Source organism: Nyctereutes procyonoides, unplaced genomic scaffold (assembly GCF_905146905.1).
Source record: "Nyctereutes procyonoides isolate TBG_1078 unplaced genomic scaffold, NYPRO_anot_genome, whole genome shotgun sequence".
NCBI lineage: Eukaryota > Metazoa > Chordata > Mammalia > Carnivora > Canidae > Nyctereutes > Nyctereutes procyonoides.
The window spans coordinates 80,249,038-80,272,897 of record NW_026575140.1 but is presented as its reverse complement, the minus strand read 5'-3'; the positions used below and the strand labels follow the sequence as shown (position 1 = coordinate 80,272,897).

At 55.9% G+C, this 23,860-nt stretch overlaps 1 protein-coding gene across 3 annotated transcripts; it reads right to left on the bottom strand.

Moving 5' to 3' along the window:
• Positions 1–590: 590 nt before the first annotated feature.
• Positions 591–23,559, bottom strand: SLC37A2 (solute carrier family 37 member 2). Of its 3 annotated transcripts, none has more exons than XM_055306917.1 (19): positions 23,539–23,559; positions 12,273–12,354; positions 11,754–11,847; positions 11,544–11,622; positions 10,109–10,244; positions 9,609–9,685; positions 8,177–8,343; positions 7,405–7,448; positions 6,993–7,133; positions 6,563–6,653; positions 5,147–5,209; positions 4,717–4,802; positions 4,151–4,199; positions 3,871–3,944; positions 3,532–3,610; positions 3,293–3,390; positions 2,940–3,004; positions 2,681–2,737; positions 591–1,163 (listed from the first exon to the last, which is right to left on the bottom strand). In XM_055306917.1, the coding sequence occupies exons 2-18, from the start codon at positions 12,300–12,302 to the stop codon at positions 2,707–2,709; spliced, it is 1,404 nt and encodes a 467-aa protein (XP_055162892.1). In that variant the 5' UTR covers positions 12,303–12,354; positions 23,539–23,559; the 3' UTR covers positions 591–1,163; positions 2,681–2,706. The 3 variants fall into 3 exon arrangements, with proteins under 3 accessions (XP_055162892.1, XP_055162890.1, XP_055162891.1); XM_055306915.1 differs by lacking the exon at positions 23,539–23,559 and adding an exon at positions 23,109–23,306; XM_055306916.1 differs by lacking the exons at positions 2,681–2,737; positions 23,539–23,559 and adding an exon at positions 23,109–23,306.
• Positions 23,560–23,860: the final 301 nt, after the last annotated feature.

Here is a 23,860-nt window from a genome sequence, read left to right as displayed (position 1 = left end):
GAGGGGGGGGGGGGAGCAGTCCCGGGACACCCAGCACCGGGCGCGGCTGGCCAGCGGACTCCGGACTGTGCTGGCGGCGGCGGTCAGAGAGGAGGGCCAGGGCCAGCCCGGCCTGCAGCGCTCCAGGATTCGGGGAGGCAGGAGAAGTGCTCAGGAGCACGGGGGACAAGAGGCAGCTCCGGGCCGCCTCCCTGCTCGGGCCATCACCCTGGTGTGGGTGCTCAGGGCATCGTCCCACCGTGCCCTCTGCCCCTCCACTCCCGGAGCGGGGCTAGCGGGCGGCAAGCACTCGTTGTCATCACTGGCAGGGCCCTGCCACCATCCCTGCCCCACACGCTGGGGATTTAGTCATGCCCCCGGCACTGCCCTGACACATGCCCCCCACCTCCCCCTGGGGACACCGAGGGCTGGGACTGAGCCTGGGGCAATGGAGGCCCTCGCTGTCCAGGGTGGCCCAGCCCCAAGCCCAAGAGTGATGCCTCCCTGCCTTGTCCCCCTTGCCTCTCCCCAGTCCTGGCCCAGCCCAAGCCCAAGAGTGATGCCTCCCTGCCTTGTCCCCCTTGCCTCTCCCCAGTCCTGGCCCTGGAGGATACAGCAACAACACTTTAATCGACTCGGGTCAGGAGTCAAGAACAGGACCCAGTGCAGGGGAGAAGGGGTTCCAACGTGGGGAAATACATGAGAAAACCGGCACGTGGACAAAGGAAGGGAGCGAGGCTGGGCAGCTCTGAAATAGGGTCAGAAATCCGCCCCTACACAACAGGCCGATTGCTGAGGTTCAGATTTAACACAGGAAGGAGAGACACGCCCTTGCCAGGCCTCGGCCAGGTCGGGCCTCTGCCTTCCCTCTTGGAATCTGAACAAGCAAGATCTGAGCCTACCCTCCCCTTACCAAGCTGGAGACACCACTCAAGCTCTGATCCCCATCCCTTCTGCCCACAGCTTCCAGAGTCCTGGGCCACGAGCCCTGCAGTCCTCGTGTTGGCAGTCCCCCTCCCCGGGCTGGCTGGTGTCAGGTCAAGAGGCTCCCACAGTCCTTGGGGGTGGTTTCCGTGGTCTTGCCCCCCCTCCCCGGTGAGGCAGTGGGGTCGGGGAAGCACTTGGGGAATTGGCTGAGGTCCTCCAGGCTTCTCCTTCAATCAGGGCTTCATATTTCTTTATACCTGCAGGAGGGTGGAAAGGTGGGGGAAGAGAAAGTGAGACACAGACTAAGCTCCTGCCCCCATGGTGGGGCCGGGGAAGGCAGGTTTATAGGGCCCCTTAGTAATTGCCTCTCACCCGCATTCTCTATCACTGAGGGCTCCCTTTCACCCCCTCAGCTGCAAACAGCAAGCCAAGATGACCATGAGAACCTTGCAAAGCTGGTGTCGCCTCTGACAGTTTTACAAAGCAGAATCACAGAGCCCATCTCGTCTCAGCCTCAGATCACCTTGTCAGGGACTTAGGGGTGAGTGCCCCCCTGCCATACACAGAAGGCTTTGGAGGCTCAGAGGGTGTGTCCACGGTCTGATACATGAAAGTGAGCAGGGAAGTCAGGATTGCCCAGGGACTCCTGGTTCCCTCTGCCCTAGCAGGAGCTCCTCTGCTCCCCACACACCGGCCTCCCTCAGAGGCCCAGCTCAGGGTGGCAGCAGTGCAGAGAAAAGCCAGCCCCCACACACCTGGGTTCAAATTTAGGCTCTGCTGAAGGCCTCAGGCACATTGCATGAGTTCTGAGCCTCCATTCTCTCATCGCTATAGGACAGAACCGACCTCTGGAGGTTGCTGAGAGGTAAGCGGCTGGGTCTGAAGTCAGACTCCATTCCAGGGGGAGCAGATGTCCACTAAATGTTCATCCCCCCTTCCTGCTGCTCTCTGGGCCCTCCCAGTCTCCCCTCAAGCCTGGCCCAGGAGGGCAGGTGGAGGAGGTCCCCGTTGCCCCCACCAGGGCAGGCAGGATGGAGCTGGGCTATTGCCTCCTGCCCTCGGTTTTTCTCCCAGAGAACCTGGAAGACAACATCTCGAAGGGAAAGTGCTTTCCCGGATGTGGGGCTGGTCACCCTGAGCCCAGGGGCTCCTTCCACACATTTACCATCCAGGGACAGGTCCACGGCTCCGGCCAGCTCCTCAGCCATAACGGCCTGCTCAGAAGGAGAGCGGGAAGGCCAGCGAGAGCCTGCCCTCCGCACCAGCACGCAGCCCAGCCTCTTGCTGGCTCTGCCTCGGCCACTACGTGTGGCCTCCACACCCGCCACCACCGGGCAATAGACAGAACACACCAGGCCAGCCACCGAGGCTTGATTGCAATCTTATCCCAAAGGCTTTGATTCTAGTTGCCATTTTCTGTACACCCCGGGCAGACAGGCCAGATGATGTCGGTTTGTGAACTTTTAGGAGGCATGTAGGGCTCAGAGCCCGAGTTCAGAGGGAAAACGATGTCCCTGGGTCCTGCCTCTGTCCTCGGGGTACAGCCAAGGCCCTGCCGCTCCCTCCCTAAGGAGAAGAGTCTGCCAAGCCCAGGTGGCAGCTCAAGCTCCTTAGGAAACACTTCCCAAGCACCATGCTCTGCTGGGGTGGAGAGTCTTGGAGCTGGCCCCCAAGGGGAAAGAGAAAGTTGGAAAAATCACATGGAGGAGAGAAGATTTGCATGCAGGCCCCACTCGAATGGCACCTTAGCCACGGACTTGAAGGAAATACTCACGAAAGTCATGGGACTTGAGGAAAATACTACCGCGGGTGGGTTAGGGCCAGACTAGAACTATGGAGACACATGGGGACAACAGAGGACACATTAGCAGGGCTGAGAGTGGGGATGGAGGGGCATGGAGCAGCCCCAGGGTCCGGCCCCAGTCTGGGCTGCGGGTGGGCTCAGACTGGGTCCCGAGCAACTGAGCACTGGTTTGAACTCCCATAAGAAGAGAGGTCGGGGAGGAGAGGCTACCGCAGTCGGGAGGACTCACCCTCTGTCTCTGCTCAGGAATGACTTCCAGGCTAGGATCTCTTTGTACACCAACCGGCAGAGGAGCTGCGGGGAATCCGAGGCACAGGGGGAGGGGAGGGCCATATCAGCACTGAATGCACGGGGAGTCCCCAGTGCTAGGTGAGCAGGGGGCTGGGAGGAAGGAAGGTCGTGGGCACAGGGTCTCATCTGGCAGGGTCCCCCTTGGGGAACGTGGTTCTGAGTGTAGGGCAGGTGATCTCACTGTCCCATAGGCCCTTGTGGCCAATGCTCTGCACCTCCGGGGATCCGGCCTGGCAGGACAGGACACTGACCCCCACCGGTGCCCATCTGTGTACCCCCGAGAACCCGTACCAGGCAGGCCAGAATGTCGGCAGAGATGAGCATGTAGAAGACATTGTTCCAGCCTGTGGGGGAGATCAGCCCAGCCAGCAGAGGCCCCAGAGCCGCACCTGCGCAGAACACAACATCAGAGAAGGGCACCCGGCAAGGAGCCCCAACCTGCCTGCCCACCGGGGGCAGCATTCCAAGGAGTGCGCTCAAGACAGGGCTCAGGGCTCAGCTGCCAGGAGCCAAGAGTGGGAGTCACAGACCTATGGACCCAGTGCCGTCAATGATGGCCGTGACAGTGGAGAGTGCCTTTGCGTTGCCCTTCAGGCTCTGGTGAGTTCCCTGGGGAGACACAGCGGAGTGGGGAGGCCCAGGTGAAGAGGCAGCACCAGGACTGGGGGGCTGACTTGGGGAAAGGCAGCAGCAGGGGCTTGGAGTGGAGAGGAAAGGAGGGGGGCCAGTGCTGATGACTTTGAGGGTCTCAGGTGCCAGGATCTCTGTGCACCAGGGAGGGGGGAGGGATGCGGGCCTGGAGACCCCAGGCCCTAACCAAGCCCCCAGAATCATCCCCCAGGGAGGCTCCAGGGAGGCGGCCCGCTTACCAGGTCAGCAGAGACGGCGGTGGTGATGAGCGCGTAAGGGCCATTGACTAGGGCCCCACAGATGATCAGCATTACTGAGGCAGTAACAGGGACAGCTGGTTAGGGGTGAGGGGCCACCGCCAGCCCCCGCCCCAAAGCAGGTGAGACCCCCCCCCCGGGTGTCAGGCTGAGAACCTCCACTTTCCCAAGCCTCCCACCGTCACCCCCAAACCAGCTTCCAGGGGGCCCCCCAAGGCAGTGGGCTTCCTGTGTGCCAGCAGGACGGGCAGTCGCCCCTCACCTACGGAGTTGGTTATCCCGTTCTGGCCCACGGAGTTATACAGGAACATCTGGGAGAGGAAGAGGGAGATGCAGTCACACTCAGGACTCCCCATCGGCCGCCTGGCTTAGACTGGAGCCTAGAAGTCTGGCCGGGGAACCCCAGAGGTCACCTTACTCCTTTTCCTTCCCAAACCCAGACTTCTTGGTCTTTAATTGTCCTGGAGATGGAGGGTCTAAGATGTGGTCATCTATCGTTTCCTATTTCTCAAAAAGGAGAGTATCTAACCTTAATTTCTCATATCTAACCTTATCTAATAACTAACCTTAATTTCTTATTCTTTTCTTGGCCAGGAAGTTTAGCAGCTGGTCTGTTCCTTCTCCACCAAGGCCAGATCCTTGCTAATCCCTTCCCAAAATGAATCTCTTTCCTGTGCCTCCCTTGGCTTCTCCGCCCCCAGCATGCACAGGGATGGACACACACACATACACACACACACACAGGCGTGTGCCCAGGTGTGCATGCATTTCCACAGCCTGCACAGGTATGTTCGAGCATGTGCATTTTGCTCTTGAGGTTGTACCTACCATGGGGGCAGCCAAGATTAGCATGACGCAGCAGGTGGTGGCCCTGCCATTGGTGTAGTCGGAGATGAGTCCCGCCATGATGCCGCCTAGAACACAAACTGGTTCACGCGCTGCTGCTCCAGAGGTGACCACAGCCTCCCACTAGCGTGGCACCCCAAGCTTTGCCCCATCGCTCTACCCAACACTAGCCTGGGCATGGGCATCCAGAACTAGCAGAGCTCTTCTCTCTGAAGCCCTCCCCACACCCATTGCTTTATGGGAAGATCAAACACAAGGGCGAACTTTCTTAGGGCTACCCAGCCAGGCAGGAGCCCTTTTTACTCTGATGTCATCTGCCCAGGTCGTGTCACATTGGACCCGTCCCTTCCTTCTGCATCCCTACAAGGGAAAAGGGGAATAGAGCCTAAGGCAGATTAGGGCAGGGCCTCACCTATGATGCCACCAACATCGAAGAGGGTGGACAGGTCCCCAGCCTGTTTGGCACTAAAGTGAGCTGTGGAAAACACAAATATGTGGTCAGACCTGGGGGCTCGGAGCAAACGTCGTGGAGTGCCATAGCCAGCAACACCGCTACAGAGCACCTGATCCAGTCCCACTGCCTCCATTTTCAGAGGAAGGAGTGAGGACCATGGGGAAGTCATCTGCCAGGGTCATAAGTAAATTTGCAGCAGTTTGGGACCGGACACCCTCTCTTCCCCACACCCTATCCTGTACTTCCTTCTCCCCTTGCAGGTTGGCTCTGACTTCTCAGAAAAGCCTTCCCCTGAAAGCATGGGGGCTGGCCCAGGAGAGCCCTGTCCCACTGGGCCACCTTTGCCCTGGAGTCATGACTATTCTCACTGAGCCGCAGCCCCACCAGCCCCGCTCCTGCTCTGCTCTGCTCTGCTCAGGAGGCCTCCACCAGGAGCCTCCACATCCATTTGAAGTCTCTGCTAATAAACAAAGCCAGGAAGGAGACTCACAGGCACATGGGGACCTCAGGTCCCAGGCCTTGTCCTAGGATTCGAAAAAGGAATATCCAGAAGCTTGAATTGTAGCCTAACCCTCAAGGTTGACTCATACTCTGAAGCCAGCACCAAGGCCACAAAACAAAGAGTCCTAGTGTCCACAGAGCTTCCCTGGCGTGCTCCCTTTATCTTTGAGAGAGGCCCTGTGATGGGGCTGTTGGGCAAGTTCTGGGCTGGGATTTGGCCTTGAGTAATCTCCATGGCATCCTGTTCAGAGCAAGTACAGTGCACGCAAAGCCTTGGCCCTCCCACAGGGCTTGGAGGGAGCAGCTCACCCTGGGGTGGAGGGCCTGGGCCCTGCGGGAGCTCTGAGGGCAGGGGCAGGGGAGTGCAGGCCCCGAAGGAGGGCCGTGCCTCCCACCCAGGCACAAGGCATCAATCCCAGGAGGCAGCCCCTTGACAGGAAAGCAGTGTTCGCTCACTACCAGGCTTCAGGCTGTGCGGTGGCTCACCAGGCCCTCTTCCCGGGGTTGGGGGAAGCATTCAAAGGCAGACCTTCCAAGCACCAACCAATCCCACTCATCTATGAGCCTCGGCAGGCTGGAGGTGGGCGCTCCTACCCTCAAGACTAGAGAAGAAGTTAGGAAGGATTACAGAACAAAACTTTGAGTTCCTAACTCCCAACTCTGGTCCAGCAGAAGAAAGGTGGTTCCAATCAGGTCCATGAGGTCTAACTGCCAGGGGCTAACTTCCAACTACCAAAAAAAAAAAAGAAGAAGAAGTCTCCCTTTGCCCCAGGAGAGGTTCAGCAGGCATCCTGACTATATTCTGGGATCCCATGTATCACATGACAGGTTTCCTCTCCCCACCAGAGGTGACCTCGCCTCCCTTGTACTCACCCACATTGAAGATGTAGAGGGGCAGCCAGTAGAGGAAGGTATAACTGACCAGCTTGGCGAAGAGCAGACACAAGGAGAACTCGACCACACCCTGCAGAGCAGGGCAGAGGGTGTGAGGGAAAGGCGTGCAGGTGGCCCGAGGCCCGAGGTAGCCCCAGGGGGTGCTCAGCACCCCCAGCACTGCCACCGCCTACCACACAGACCCACCTCCAGGACCTCGCCAATCTCAGTAAGAGCAAGGTGCCTGCATTCAAATGCTTGGTCAACACAAGCCTCCCACGTTACCTCCCCCAGCTGGCCACTCACCCGAAGCACCTCCTATAAAGAAATTCTGGGAGCCGTAGACCACCCTGAGCCTCCCCCGCCATCTCCCAGCATCCAGCAGAGAAATCTAGAGCCTCTCCCTTGCCTCCCCCCACAAACTTCTCACCGGGATCCGGAGCGCCCCAAGGAAGCTGATGGCAGCAGGCTGGGCGCTTGGCTCCTTGGAGTCCCTGGCGGCGTTCTCCAGGCTGCTCTCCTTGGGACTGTTCCCAAGGTCCTCGGCGTCCTGATGCTCTTCCAGCCCACCCTGAACAGAGATGAGCCCGTGCTGCGGGCACGTCCAGGTGCCACCTCCCACCAACTGGAGGCACGACCCGTGCAAGAGGTAGGGGCTCCTGAGCTGGAAGAGGTACGCGCCCCCTCCCGTCTGAACTAACGTCCTTCAGGCCCAGCCAGGATATGGGGGAGCCAAGCCAAGGGCCTGACGCACGGGCCCTTCTCCAACTCCCGAGTCCTCTCCAGGACCAGCCCCCGCGGATGGAGTAGAAGGGCAGGGGTCGGGATGGGGGGGGGCTCACACTTGTGTGGTGCTGAGGGGGCGTGCAGTCCACGTCTTCTGGGTCTGAAAATAAACAACCTTCTAAGAAGCTTCCCAGCAGGCCAGAACCCCTGCCCCCAAGTTAATGGCCAGTCTACTTCCCAGCACGAGGGAGCCTGGAACCCGGGCTCCGCAGACACCTTCTAGGCCCGGCTCCCGAACAACCACCGGCGTCACTACTGCCTTGTGGACTTTCTCTGCCCACAAAGTGGCCACACTGCCAGGCTGGGCGTCCCTGAGGGCCGCGGGGATGTGGAAGAGGACGGCGGATGAGGGGTGTCCCGTCTCGGTCACCTCCCCCTGCTCCCCTGCGGAGCCAGCCAGCACTGGCCAGGCACAGCGATGGGCCAGGCGTCCTAACTGCATATCTCGCTGAGACCTCAACCAACCCCAGAAAGTAGAGGCTCTTTTTTTACAAATGAGAAAACTGAGGCCCAGGGGTACCTGGGTGGCTCAGTAGTCGAGCGCCTGCCTTTGGCTCAGGGCATGATCCCGGGGTCCTGGGATCGAGTCCCACATCGGGCTTCCTGCATGGAGCCTGCTTCTCCCTCTGCCTCTGTCTCTGCCTCTCTGTGTCTCTCATGGACCAATAAATAAAATCTTTTTAAAAAAAGGAAAAAACTGAGGCCCAGAGACACTGTTTGTCCCAGGCCATACACGGGTCCTCCAGCCCCATGACCTATAATCCTCCCCCTAGAGCCAGCTGCCTTCTCTCAGACCCTGAAAAGAGAAGGGGGAGGGGGTCCACTCACATTCGATGAGAAAGAGGAAGGTGAGGACGCCCATGGCAGCGGTGATGATGCCAGGCACCACAAACGACAGGCCCCACTGCTCATTCACCCAGACGCCAGCGATCAGGGAACCCAGGATGTTGCCCACAGATGTGTGGGAGTTCCAGATGCCCATGATGAGCCCCCGCCTGGAGGGAGGACAGGGAAGGAAAGGGGAAAAAAGGGGGGGGGGGAGTCAAAAGCACACGGTTCATCACAATTGCTCCGGCCAAGTACAAAAAGCTGGTTGCCTCCAGCATCTAAGCCCAAAGACAACCATGGGGGAGGAAGGGGAGGACTTGTCTGGCATCAAGCAGGTGACAGCAAGGCCTGGGGTCTTGCTCCCCTCAGCCAGCAGCTTGGGCAGCTCCCATGGGGCTTCCACATGCAGCTCTCCCTACCCTGAGGATGTCCACCCCCACCCTCTCTTCCCTCTGGTCCCACAGCTGCTACCCTACAGCACTGGTCCTTGACCAGAGCCACTCTGCCTCCAGGGGACCCAGAAAATGTCTGGAGATTCTAAACTGTCCCAGCTCCAGGTCTGCTAGTGGCATCTGGTGGGTAGACGATGCTAAACATCCTGCGATGTGTAAGATAACCGCATGACACAGAATGATCCAGCCCCAAATGTCAGCAGGGCTGAGCCGGAGAAACTCCTGCTCGAAATCAACTCTTATGTATTTATTTTTTGCACAGAAGCCAGTTCAAGTACAAAATAATAATATTTATTATAAAGTTTTAGGGACATCTGGGTGGCTCAGTGGTTGAGCACCTGCCTTCGGCCCAGGGCATGATCCCAGGGTCCTGGGATCGAGTCCCACATTGGGCTCCCTGCATGGAGCCTGCTTCTCCCTCTGCCTGTGTCTCTGCCTCTCTCTGTGTCTCTCATGAATAAATAAATAAAATCTTTAAAAAATAATAATAATAAAGTTTTATTGGCTTCATTTTTGTCTTCCTGCAAAATGGAAATTCGTCTGTTATGAGGAAGAAGCAGAACTAAGGGATCCCTGGGTGGCGCAGCGGTTTGGCGCCTGCCTTTGGCCCAGGGCGCGATCCTGGAGACCCGGGATCGAATCCCACGTCGGGCTCCCGGTGCATGGAGCCTGCTTCTCTCTCTGCCTGTGTCTCTGCCTCTCTCTCTCTCTCTCTCTGTGTGACTATCAAAAATAAATAAAAATTAAAAAAAAAAAAAGAAGCAGAACTAAGGTGGCCTGTCTTGTGCTTAAAACCTGATCAATGAGAAAACCAGCAATGCTTTTCAGTCACTAAAACATTCAACTAAACGTGAAAATCAGCAAGACGGAAACAAGTCTCTAACCTTTCACCCTGAAATTATACACAAGGCCGCCCGTGGCCTCCTGGTACCCACAGCCCTCCCGGGGCACCTCCCGCTCCTCCCCCTCCTCACACTCACTTCCCCTTCCCGAACCAGTTGCCAACGCAGGTCACCACCGAGGGCCAGCCTGTGGTCTGGACAAGTCCATTACAGATCTGCGGGGAGACTGGAGGTAAGTGGGACCGGTCTGGGCCATGCGCAAACTCCCTCCGACCCGTCTGGGCCGAGGGGCCCTCCACGGCCCACGCTGCAAGCACCCCCTTTCCCAGCCCACCCCCCCAGTGCAATGGGCAGAGTTCTCCTCTGGCCCAAGATCCTTCCCTGCAGAGACCCAGGCTCTCGGGCATTCTCGGGGACCTCAGGGCCGTGCTCAGGGCAGACATAGCGAGCAAACAAATTCATGACCTGCATGATTCCAAGAAGGGGTAAGAAGGGCCCCGAAGCTTAACGGGGGAGTACTGGGCTGGGAAGGGGTGATTCACAGCCCAAATCTGCCACTGAGGGTGGCTGGGACCAGCGGCCTCAGCGATCCTTCCCATGATGGAGCAGGGGTCTGAGCCCAATGCGGAGGCTCGTACCTGGATGAGCACAAAGTACCAGAGCATGTGGATGTTCCAGAAATATCCTAGGCCAAAGAGCGAGGTGAAAAGGCCACTGAGCAGCATTCCAGCTGAAAGGTAGTAGCGGAGGGGGAGCCGCTCCCCAAAAATCCCGCTGGAGGGGAAAAGTGGACCTGTGGTTAATCACCCACCGCGCTCCCCAGCTCCGCCACCTGCCTCGTCCCCCTCCACACCATCACACCAGCTTGGCCCAGGTGACCACCCGGGACCTCTGTGTCACCTGCCACATGTCCCCCTCCACACATACCATGCTGGCTCTGGCCCAGGTGACCACCTGGGACCTCTGTGTCACCTGCCACATGCCCGGGAGGCCCTCGAGGCTCCTCTCACTGGACTTCCCTGCCCTGGCCTCCTCGCCTCCCTGCCCTCGGCTGCCCACTCCTCCCCATTGACTTTCCCTGGGGCACGTCTCTTGCCTCTGTCCTGTGACCTTAACTACCACCTGCAGGTTACACAGCTCCACCCGGTAGCTTCCCTCCAGATGGCTGCCCTCACAGGATCACAGCAGATGCCTGCTGGATGTCTTAACCTGGATGCCCCCAAGACGTGTGCAGCTCAGCACCCTGAGACTGAACTCTCCCCACTCAGTCCCTTGCCCCCCTCCCCCCGCCCCCCATCTGAGGGAGCGTGGCGCCACCATCTCCTGTTGCAGAGCCACCACACGGCTATGGAACCAGCTGCTGATGAACTGGGCACCTCCACCAGGCTGTGGGTTATCAGAGGGCAGTACACTGCCTCATTCGCCTTTGGCCCCTGGCGACGGACACCAGGCTTGCTGCGTCAAAGCCATGCCCGCTGTGCTAATTTTAACCTAGGCCCAGGAGAGGATGGGAGTTTTCCTCGCCATCTCTGTGTCCAGGCCCCCCCGCCCCCTGGACATGAAGGATCCCGGTGCAGGAAACACCATATTCCAGCCGTATCACCACCACTGTCATCTGAGAGAACAACAGAGGGAGCGTCCAGCCTTTCCAGGAAAAGAAGCTACTAAAAATAGGAGTCTCCTAGGTGAAGGTGCAGGCCGGGTGACGACAGTAAGGAAACGAGGAGGGCCGGGGCTGCTGGTGTGTGTGCCCACCTCTTGTTCTCCTATCCATCTGGAGGGGGGGGCATCAGCCTTTTCTCTTGGACCCCCTCCGCCCCGAGGTTAGTCAAGGGGGGCAGCAGGGACGCCTGAGTAGCTCAATGGTTGAGCGTCTGCCTTCGGCCCAGGGCGTGATCCCGGGGTCCTGGGATCGAGTCCTACATCAGGCTCTTTGCATGGAGCCTGCTTCTCCCTCTACCTATGTCTCTGCCTCTCTCTGTGTCTCTCATGAATAAATAAATAAAATCTTTTTAAAAAGGGAGGGGAGCGCACCTCACCCCAGGACAGTCACAGGCTCGGCCTGTCTCTTACCTGATGAACATGCCGATGGCATAGGCCACAAGGAAGGCATTGTCCACGGCCCCCAGTAACTCCTTGTAGTTGTTCTTGTCTGAAAACAGATGAGAGAGACAGAACGCTGGTGCTTGGCTGTCCCTGCAAGAAGTCCTTTCTGGCCCCGGACGACCTCCTCCTGGGGCGGAGACGTGGGGAGTGGGGAAGGGCAACCTGCCCTGTTCCTACCAAATGGAGCCCAGTCGCACCACGTAGTGTCATTGATACTGTGGCTGTCGTTAGTGGGCTTGATCAGCTCCGAGCAGTTCTGGTGCAGACGGCTCTGAGGAGGCAATGGGGTGCGCAGATCAGGGGTCATCTCCCGGCGTCAGAGCCCACCCAGCCCTCCCGGACCCCACCAGGGCCTCCCCGCTGGACTCCAGCCTTCCCCTGGCTTCTCCTCCTGCAGGAACTGGCTTACAGGGGCGAGTGGCCACTTCAGACCCTCAGTGAAGGGCAAGGGGAGTCTAGGAGCAGAGCCCTCCCCTTCCACCCACAGGCAGCAACACCGCTGTCAAAGGGAGCAGCTCAGGAAAGTTCCCTAGGAACTACTCAAAGTAGGGGTCGGCCATGTGAAGAAGTCACCTCCATGACTATGGTAAGGGAATAGGGATGGTTCTCGGCCGAGCTCTAGAACATTCTACTAGAGTTTATTTCTGCTGGGCCCGGCATCCCCTGCACTCTTCCCGAGTGCCAGGTCAGCCTCACCTTGACAACACTGATGGGCTTCCTGGACATGTGATAACAGGTATAAATGAAGAAGGTGAGCAGCAGGATGAAGCCTCGGAACCTGCAGGAAAAGGCAGGCACCTGGGTTAGCAGGAAGTCGGCCTCGGCTGGAAGCTCAGTCGCAGTGTCCCCCGGGGCCTGCTCTGGCAGCCCCAGGGCCTCGGCACCCCGAACTCTCTACCTACGTGTCCCCACCAGACACAAGTTCCTTGGGACGGAGGCCAAGGGGAGGGTGGGAACAGAGGCCCGGAGGCCACGGGGCTCAGGGAGCCCTGGCTCTCTGGTCCCAGCTCCTGAGGCCTTGCAGCAGAGCTGGCTCAGCACCAGCCCCCCAAGACCACACAAATGTCCTCTGTCCCCAATCCCCACTGCTCTTGCCACCTCCCGTCACCTCCACTGTCCCTTGACCTAAGGTCCGGACGCCTCTATGTGGGTCTGTGTTTCCTGCCGAGACATGGCAGCAGCAAGGTGGAACCGTGTTTAGAACACCGGAAGCGGTGGGAGCAGGTGCAGGGCAGCCGTGCAGGGGGCCCTGTCCCAGGGGCGCTCACTAGTCCTCTTAGGCCTGGAACACAGCAGGAGCAGCAGCGGCCACAGCCCAATTAGAGCAGAGCCCAGACGCAGCTGAAACGTGGCCGCAGTGGGGGAGCTGGTGCCGGAATCCACATCCTCCTCCCAGGCCGGGTCTCATCCATCCCACTGGGCAGAAGGTCATCTTTTCCATCTGTGGCTCACACCTCACATGCGCCCTTGCCTCCCCCCACTTCTCATCCCGAGGACCAGTCTTGGGATGGAAAGAACCCCTCAGCCTGCCCTTTCCCTGGGGGTCTGGGGAAGGCCTCGATGGCCTCCTGAGTCAGTGTCTGCTTCCTCAGCAGAACATCAGCTGAGCTGAGTCAGCGGCCGGGAGCCACAAAATACACAGAAAATAGACCTCAAAAATGGACCCACACCCCGGGAGGAAGAGGCAGGCATTTAGGAAAGATCCAGAGCCTTGGCTGATTCAAGATCTCATGGAGGAGGGGGAAGGGTAGGAAGGACCCTAAAGCCCTTTCCATCCCTCAGCAACATGACCCTAAGTGGCAGGACACGGGAGGCTCACTCTGGCCTCTCTAGGGATCTGCCTCCCAACCTCACGCTGCTTCAGCTGCGAGCTTGCAAGGTGATGGAGCAGAGACTCTGGCCTGCTGCGGCCTGCCCATGTGCTCCCTGGGAGCAGATAAGGAGGTTCAGCAGGGGCCCACACCAATATCCGGACCTGTGAGATTCCAGCCCTGCCCTTACACCCAGCTCTGACCCCACCTCCAGTCGAAAACCTGACACCCAAGAGGGCAGATGAGTCATGATTCTGGGAGATGGGGGTGCAGGAGGTCCTCAAACGTGCTGTGATGCCAGGCCTGGCCCTGATGCCCTCTGGGACTTCCTCCCTGGACTCCAAAGAGGCGCTGGGATGAGCTCAGAGTCCCACGGCTAGCTGGGCACAGCGCCCTTGGCACCAGGCCTCTGATTAATCCAATGGACTTGCCATTCCACAGCCCTCTTTCCATTCCACTCCACTTTGGTGGCTATTCTGAGCAAAAGGTCCTGGTGCCACAGTGCAAAGGGGCTTGGGGTCACTGGTGCCATGGTGCAAAGGGGTCTGGGGTCACTGATCAGGTGAAGGGCTGAGCTAAGCTGACACCAAGGCTGCCAGATTTAGTCTCTCACAGGAAAGACAGCTGAGGGGCTCTGGGCGTGGAGAACCACAGGTTTCACTTCCCTTCTCTCAAGCCCTTTCTTCAGAATAAGGGGCCCCAGGAAGGGAGCAGCTGGCCCCCTGTGGCTGTGAGGGGAGGGACGGCAGCCCACGTGCTGGGCAGGGCTGGGCTAGCAGGCCAGGTACGGTGGCACTGTGTGCCGTGAGGCCCGGGGACTGTTTGACGTGAGGCCAGTTGCCCCCGTGACCCTCCAAATCTCTGTTAGCAGAAAGTGGCACTTCTTAGAGTCCCCCCTCCCTCACCCCAATACTGGTTACTCAGTAACCAAGTTAGATAGGGACGAGAACCAGCTCTCTCTTAACTATGAGCAGACAGTCCAACTATTGACCTTATTAAGACTTTGCACTAGGACTTCCTGAGGTAAGGACAGGGAACGATGTGTCCCAAAGCAGCAATGGGTTAAAAACAAACAAAAACCCTACAGGACCTATTACCACTGCCAGGACAACAACCCAAAACTACAAGGAACAGCACAGGAGAGGGACTTCGGCCTTAGGAGGTGATGGAAAGGAGCCTCCTCTTGCCAGTCAACCCCCAGGACCTGCATCCTCCTTTCTTACTTTGCAACCCCATTGCTGCCCACCCTGTAAGGCCAGTGGGGACTTAAGCTCCCTCGTCGCCATCCCCTTCCCCCTGTGCCAGGGGCGGGCTTCCAACCCCATCCAGGGCTGCTCAGTAGCCATGTGACGGGCTGGGCTGGCTGTGGCTGCAGGTGAGCTTGGCCGTTGCCCTGAGCAAATGGACTTGGTGACCTGTCCTTGGATGTGCCTGTTGTGGGACTCAGCAGATCTGAAGAGGATAGAGGCTGGGAACATAAGGACCAGGCCGGTGGCGGGAGTGCCCTACCCCCTGCCAAATCCTCCACGGAGGCTGGCAGACACCCCGGTAGGGAAAGGCCAGCCTGGAACAGACAGCACAGCGCTGAGCCCTGAGCCCGGAGGCTGGCCTCCAGCACCCGGGATGGGGTAGGGACAGGCCAAGTCCCAGAGGGCACAGAGCCCTCTGGGAGCAGAAAGTCAGCCCGAGGAATCCTCTAGTCGTTACCCTTCCTCCTGCTGGGACTCAGGAGCTTGCTCAGAGAGATCAACTTGACTCAGAGCTTGGTCCCAAGATCCCATCCAGCAAAGGGAGCCATTAGCCCGCAGCCACAGTGATGAAAAGACATGGCTTTAAGCCATGGCACCATGTTCTGTTTAGGCAGCTGGCAACTTCTGGAAGAGTATGAGCCGGTCAGTTTGGAAGAGGTGGTCAACGCTATGCAAACAGCACGGGGGCGGGGCGGGGGGGAAACGTGCTGATGGTGGCAGAGCTGGGGTCCCAGCCGCAACGTGAGAGGACGTCCTTCCTCTCAAGATTCTCTAGAGGCCCAGACCCCCCTCCCCTGCCACCTCAGCCTCATCCCCCTTCCTCTGAGCTCGAAAGATCCAGGGTGCGAGGCATGAGCCAGAGGCCAAAAGGAGAACAGCACTACGCCCCCCCCAACACACACCCCAACTCAGGCACTGTCAGATGGGGGGTCATGGGCTTCAGAGACTCTGCCCCCCCACCCTGTGCCTGTCCTCAATTCTGTTGTCCCTTCAGGGTAGCTGCACTCAGACCCCAGCACTCGCGTGGTACAGTCTGAATTGAAGAAGTCAGGGCCTGACCCACCGCATAGACCATTCCAGACCCGTCCACGGGGCCCTAAGTCAGACCGTCCTCCCCAAGGCCCCCTGCAAGGAGGGAAAGAGGAAATGGTAGGAAGGAAGAGGAAGCAGGAGGCAGCTGGGGAGGGGGGTGAGGGAGGGGGGAGGGGAGCACCCCAGGGTCATATGCTGTGACCAGCTCTGCAAGCCAACACATAGCGCCACGCCCAGTGCTCATCCCGTCAGGTGCCCCCTCAGTGCCCGTCACCCAGTCACCCCATCCCCCCGCCCTCCTCCCCTCCTGCACCCCTTTGTCTGTTTCCCAGAGTGAGGAGTCTCTCATGGTTTGCCTTCCTCTCGTTTTTCCACCGCTCATTTTAAGGAGCCCTTTCGGTGGCCCTTACGGCCACATCTCTGCCGCCACCAGGACAGTCAGACTAGACAGAGCTACTGGGCGGCGGGGGCCCTGATGGGCGGCCAGGAGGCCGGGGGCCAGGGCAGGACAGGGAAAGGGTCCTCCTCTTCGGCGGGAAGAGGCTGAGTCCTGCTCCCGGGGCCTGGGGCTGTCGGCCTCTCTGACCGCGCTGTGCCATTCTGTAAGTCAGACACCGCACTCCGCACCTAGTGTCACGGGATTGAGTGACACATGACAGGTGTGGAAGCGCCCGGCGTCCAGCAGGTTCTCGGGCTGCACTGGAAGGCTGGGCGCAGGGACCTGCAGGCCAGCCCTCCGCCAGCCCTGGGGGGACATGCAGCCTCGGCCTTCCCAACAGTGATGGGGGGGCACGGCTCCTGCCCCCCGCGGTCCTGCTCAGCCAGCCCCCCCTCCCCCCCCCCCCCCGCCTCCTTGTCCTGGGTGCTTCTCCCGCACAGCACCCGGGCCTGCACCCAGCCCATGAGCAGCAGCCACAGCCACCCCTGCACACACACACACACACACACACACACACACACACACACACACACACACCCCACGGGTCCGCAGGACCTCCAGGCTGCGCCAGCGACCCAGGGGGGGGGGGGAGGACAGGGGACAGCTCGGGTGACTTCGCCTGCTCAGGCTCCCCCAGCTGCGGCTGCCACCTTCCCATCCCCCTCTGCCCTCCCGGGTCCCCCTCTGTGCCTCTGCTGGCTGTGCCTCTGCGCTGGGGCTGCAGGTCACTCGCCACCCCATCCTCCTGCCGCTGCCGAGGCTGCTCCCTCCCTCCGACCGCAGCCCTAGGCTGGTGGGCCCTGCTGGCTCTCGGGGTCTTCTCATTTCACCCGCACCCCGAGGTGTGGCTCAGCGCTGTCTGCAGTTTATAGACAGGACCTGGAGGCTCAAAGGTATTACGTGACTTCTGCGAGGCCAGACGGCCCTGTGATCTGGGCGACAGCAGGACGACCTCCGGCCTGGGAGTTGGACCAACCTGGATGCAAACTCCGGCTCAGCCTCCTACTAAGGATGTGGGGCTGGACAAGCTACACAACCTCTCTGTGCCTCAGTATACCCACATGTGTGGCGGGGAAACAAATCGTCGCCTCGCGGTGAACCACAAATAAACAGTGTCTGGCACAAAGTAGTAGAAAGAGCAAGTAGAATGATTGGCAATAATTAGGGTTTGGCCAGGGCTTGGGCACCTGGGTGGCTCAGTTGGTGAAGCGTCGGCCTTCAGCTCAGGTCATGATCTAGGGGGGTCCGGGATGGAGCACCTGCTACTCCCTCTCCCTCTCCTGCTCCCCCTGCTTGTGCATTCTCGCTCTCTCTTTCTAATAAATAAATAAATAAATAAATTTTTAAAAAAGGCTTAGTCAGTGCTTAATATGAGCCTGGCCCTGGTCTGAGCACTTTACACATTGTACCTCGTGTGACCCTCAGGACAGTGTTGTGAGGTAGGGACCGCTAGTCTCCCCACTGGACAGACAAGGACTCCAAAGTTCAGGGCAAATCCACCCTCTGGTGTCCCAGTCGCAGAAGGCTGAGCTAAGTCTGCTTTCTTCTGCTCACTTCTGCTTGAACGCCCTCCTTGGGGACACGTGAAAGCAGTAAGTCCGATAAGAGTTTGATCCTTAGCTGTCGGAAGGTAGGACCAGGTCTTAATCATCACTGCAAGCCACCGGGTTCAAAATAATAATGGGCCTACCGTTGGCACATTAATGTTTAGTGTTTGATAGGAGTCCAAACCCATACTCAGCAGGAAAGAAATAAAAGGATATGTACTGAGTGCCCTTCATCGGCCACGGGAAGTAAAAAATGTTCTGATACCACGTCCATCCTCCAGAACCCACCTGTCTTCTTTTTACTGATGGTGAAACCAAGGCTTAATGAATTTAAGTGCATAAGACATATGGTGGTGAAAGGATTTCAATCCAGATCGGTCTTAAATCTGGGAGCTGTTAGAGGACAACAGTACGTAGTTGGAATCACACTTCAAAAAGTGTGTAAATGATGTGTGTGGTTGTAGAAAGCGGTGCCGTGTTTTCATGAGCTCTTCTAAAATGCTAACCTCCTCAACCCTATTTTCTCTAAAATAGAAGTTACTCTGATTAAAGGGTATAATTAATATACATGAATGAAACTCTATTAGGAATAATAGCAGCAGACGGGTACGATTTGGCATACATGGGGATGAGATATATATATATTTTTTTTTTAATGAAGAAGAAAAAAAGATAAGTGTTATCTTAAAGTAAAATAACTGGTCTTTCCAGAATAAGAAAGAAGACAGTAAAGGACAAAACCTGAGTGGATTAATTTGTAGAAGGTTTGTGAAAAGAGAAATTGATTACAGTATGCACAAATAATGAATCTGAAAATAAGTAATTATGTTAAAATTTTGTCAAAATCTGCCTCAGTTTTCATCTTTTTCATATTATTTTCACAACAAAGCTAGGGTTCCTTTAGTATCAAATACATCAATGCAAAAGTAGAATTTGGTGTTCTCTGTCTCTGTTAAAACGACAAAATTTTCTTGAATGTTGGTTACTGGTCTGCTTAAAGAGAAGTTATAAAATGTTACTCTTTCACCTCCTGGGTAATCTGCCTAGATGGCAAAAATCCAGTATATTACAGAATAATTTTCCATTATTTTTTTTTTTTTTATTTATGACAGTCACAGAGAGAGAGAGAGAGGCAGAGACACAGGCAGAGGGAGAAGCAGGCTCCATGCACCGGGAGCCCGACGTGGGATTCGATCCTGGGTCTCCAGGATCGCGCCCTGGGCCAAAGACCGGCGCTAAACCACTGCGCCACCCAGGGATCCCCAATTTTCCATTATTTTAAAAAACAAAGATTCTTAGGAAATAGCTAAGTTTCTTTACAATGTTACCTTCATTTTTTTTTTTAATGTATTATGGTCACTTTCAAATGGGTAGACAAGAACAGTTTGTTAGGCACTCATGATAAGCATTCAAATGTCCTAACAACCTCTGATTTTTTTTGCCTTCCCAAAATCAAGTCCTAAATGCAACATAAAATAAAACTTTCTGGATATCTTTCATACCTCAAACTATCAATGAGATATTCAAGAGGGCCCCTGGAAAATCACAAAGATTTGTTTTTTCACTTTTTAAAAAGAGAGGTGCTGCAAATGGTTAGGTTTATCTGAGATGTTGCTATTGACCAGCTGTGTGGAAATAACTGTGAAATCAGAATAGACACTCACCCTAATCTAGGTTAAATTTCCAAAGATAAAATGTTATTATTTATATAAGTATTTCACAGACTATATGCCATATGAGAAATTCCTACAGATTTCTCAGTGCCCTCTGGGTCTGTGCTCAGCATCCCAGGGTTGCTCTGCTGTGTGAGAACAGCACAGCACAGCCAGTCAGGATTTCAGGTCTGATTTAGAATGTCACCTGGTATACTATATGTTGGCAAATTGAATTTAAATTAAAAAGGGGGGGACGCTTCTGGGGGGTTCATCAGTTGAGCGTCTGCCTTCGGCTCAGGTCGTGATCCTGGAGTCCTGGGACGGAGTCCCACATCGGGATCCCTGTGGGGACCCTGCGTCTCCCTCTACCTGTGTCTCTGCCTCTCTGTCTCTTATGAATAAATAAATAAAATCTTTAAAATAAAATAAAATATTACCTGGGCTGCAATATTACTTCTTTAATTTGAATCTAATATTTTCAACTTGGGATGTACATGGGACTTTCCTTGGAGTTTTATTGAAATACAGTGTGTAGGGGTGCCTGGCTGGCTCAGTAGGAAAAACATGTGACTATTGATCTCCAGGTTGTGAGTTCAAGCCCCATGTTGTGTGCAGAGATTAAATAAATAAAATATAGATGTGTAGGACTTTTGCCATATTTACTCAATCCCTTCAACTGATGTTCTTGGTATATATATCTCTGGTATACTATATAAATTATATCTCAGGATTTTTAAATATCTCAAGACTTTCTTCTTTATAAAAATTGTGTTCACCCATTTTTATAAATTAAGATGTAATGTTCACTATCTCCTTTGAATTTATCTTACTTCGTTTTTAGGCATTGTCTAGATTTTTAATTGGCTTGATTTTGTTTTGCATATCTTAGGAACAATCAAATTTTCTGATTAGCCACATCACTCTTGTCATGAATTCTCATCAGGTTGTTCACATTTGAAAATTATTGTAATAAGTTAATTCATGCCTCTTTAGGTCTCTGTTACCTACAGAAAGTTTTTGTTTCATTCTAATGCTTCCTAAAGTTTCTTTAATCAGCTAGAGGCCAAAAGTTTTGTTTTTATCAAGCAAGAACTATCTCGAAAAAGCACTGTTCCAGGCACTTATTCTTGGGTATGGGCTTCTCATGGCATTGCTTATACATCTTTAAGAACATACCCAGTGGGTTGAGTCAGGATTTCCAGAACTGTAGTGAAGAAGCGGACAGGTTTATGAGATTGCTAACCCAAGATTCGGTGGGATAAGAATCGCATAGGCCCAAGTGAACTGATGAGGGATGGCCATCATTGCTGTTTGGAATATTGTGGATGTCATAGTGTTCAATTTTCTGGAAATATAAAGAAGCCCTACCAATTTCTTCTTCAGCTGTGAATGACCCATAACAATGTACTAGATTCTGTTTTTGTAAACTAAAATGAAACACTTGCAAATATCTCTTTCTCCCTGGCCACCCCACCCTCCAAATTCAGAAACTTTTGTTGAGTCTTCCTGCTTTTCATAGCCATATGGTGATTAGCAAAAGTTTAATAAGAAATTGTCCTTTTGTTATTATTGTTTACGTGGGCTCCACAACTAGTATGGAGACCAGCGTGGGGCTCAAACTCACCACCGGCAGATCAAGACCTAAGCCGAGATCAAGAGTCAGATCCCCAAATGACTAAGCCACCTAGGCACCCTGTGCTTTTTTTTTTTTTTAACCAGGATGTAATTAGAAAAATTGATTATATAACCAAGGCCTTACCTGGAATGTCATATTTGACAACAATGATCTTTGAATCAGATATAACCAGCCCCTTTTAAGGAACTAAGGTTGACTGCATGAAGCCAATACTAATAAAACCCTCCCAAGAAAACTGTTTACTGTGTTCCTTTATAGGCAAATAAGGAAGGTCCTTCCCTGGCAGGCCCAGTACACTTGGGATATTTTGGGGACTTCAAGAAAGGAGGAATTTGCTCACATTTATGGGTAACAGCAGGTAAAACTAGTGTTTTGGCTTTCTAATCTCAAAACAGTAAATAATACAGATAATAATAAATGAATTGAATAAATAAAGGCTTTTAAAAGTTCAATTTAAGATTTCTTAAGAGGGGATCCCTGGGTGGCGCAGCAGTTTGGCGCCTGCCTTTGGCCCAGGGCACGATCCTGGAGACCCGGGATCGAATCCCACATCGGGCTCCTGGTGCATGGAGCCAGCTTCTCCCTCTGCCTGTGTCTCTGCCTCTCTCTCTCTCTCTGTGACTATCATAAAAAAAAAAAAAAAAAGATTTCTTATGAAAACCTCCAGGGAAGCAACCTAACAAGGCCTGTATTGTAGATGAACACTCTTGCTGTACCTGTATACATAATCAGATCAAATCTGATGAGACCAGCCTTATTTTGTGATCAAGAATAATCTTTGCAATTATTTTTGATCAAAGCAGAGGAGACTGTAGAAAAAAAAAATACTTCCCTGGAAAACTGTGCATTGTCTAGAGGACACTCCTCCAATCACCCGGATTCTAGCCTTTCATTGACTTTGCGCTACTTTATAATTCTTTGGAGTGGCAGGCAACTGACAAGTCATGTGTAAGAAATGACAGTCTCAAATGAATAGTCTTTCCTCCCAACCTGCGGAAAAGCCAATCTGGTCTTAATATTCCTGATCTATAAATGGGCAAGTTCTTCAGATTCTTTCTTAATTGTGGTTAAAATATACATAACATGTACCATCTTGAAGCGTACAGATCACTGGCATGAAGCACCTTCGAGCTGCTGTGCAACCGTCCCCACCATCCATCCCCAGAACCTCTCATTGTCCCCAGCTGAAACCCCACACCCATTAGAAACAACGGCTCCCTCTTCCCTTCTTCCTAAGACTTTCTAACTGATCATAACATCTTCTGCCTGCCTTATGATCAATAAAATGAAAATCTTTAACACGTGTTCATTTTTTATATCCTATCAGTCATAATTTCATCTTTTTACGAAAAGTATCTTTTAATAGTCCTAAAACTCAAGAAGGATCAAATACTGTAAGAGAGTGAAGAAGGCTGGGAGTGATGGAGGGCTGTCACCAGTGAGGGCCGTCACTGCTCACCAGGCGCTGTGGGTGACCAGTCGTCCCAATTCGCCAGGACCGAGGGGGCTGAGCTGCAGGCTCTTACCTCTTGAAACCAGTAAGGTGGTCATCTTGAGAGCACCCGCGCTAGCTAAAGGGGATTCTCCACCGGAGTAATATAATTTGAGAATTTGGGCCTGGTGTGGCTCAATTGTTTCTCAAGAGGGGCCAGGGATCTGGCTATTTACATGACCGCTTACAAATTGTTAAGTGATGGCCACTAACACGATGTCACACACACACGCACACGCACTACTGTGCGGACCCAGAGACCTGCTCCAGTGCGTGGCCTGCGGTGAAGAGGGGGCTGGAAGCCGCCCTGCCCCGCGCACCCCGCACCCGCACCCCGCGCACCCCGCACCCCGACGGGCCGTCCGTCGCCTGCAAGGCCCCCTTGGGCAGGAGGGAAGCACAGGCTGGGGGGGGGCGGGGGCGGGTCCGCAGAGGAGCCCCCGGGCTCCGACAGGTGTGCCCCCACCCACGTCCCTGGGGCGCGGTCCCGGGACCCCCAGCTCCGGCCCCCCAAGGGGTGGGCGAGGACAAAGGCGACGCCGCCGCCGTGTCAGCCGCCCGGCCTCGGTGCCCAGCGGGTGGGGTGCGAGGAACCCCCCGGCCCCCCGGCCCCCGGCCCCCCGCCCCGGCGCCGCCTCCCTCCGCGGCTGCCGCCCCCCGCCCCGCTCACCAGCTGTCCCTGGAGAAGCTGCGCAGGAACCAGACGCCGGGCGCCACGGCGGAGCGCATCGTGCGGCCGCGACCGGGCAGGGCCGGAGGTCGGGAGGACGGCGCGGCCGCAGGAGGGCGCGGAGCCGGCGCGTGGCCCTCGCCCGCCGCCGCCGGGTTTAAATGCCCCGCGGCCCGGCCCGCCCCGGCTCGGCGGCCCGACGCCCGCAGCCCCCGCCCCCTCGCCCCTGCAGGCCCTCGGGGTCCGACCCGGCGCACACCGACCCCCCAGCCTCCGGCGCCTGCATTTCCCCTCCCGGACCCCGCGCGGGACCGGCCGCCCTCGGAGCTCCTAGAAGCGCCTCCGCCCTTGCGCTTCTGCTCCGCTCACTTCCCGCCCGGGACCGGGACCCAGACCGAAAGCCCGAGTCAGCTCTGCGCGACCTTCCGACCTTCCGCTGCCCGCAGCTCATTGCGGCCACCTGCGTCCTTCTGTCCTGGGAAACTGAGGCTCGCGGGGGGGGGGGTAGTGACATGACACCCGGTTCCCCCCTCACCCCCCCACCCCCCCCACCCCACCCCCGCCGCATCGCACTGATCTGAGGGTGGTGCACCCTCGGGCACCCTGAGAGCGCAGGAGGCTTTGCGGGGTTACAGTATCGGCCCAGGCAAATCCCTCCGGCCCAAGGCGGGCTGCCCGTCCCACTGGGACTCCGGGCTCCCGAAAGAGCCAGGCGGGCCTCTACCTGCCCCCCTCCCCAGGGAGACTGGCCT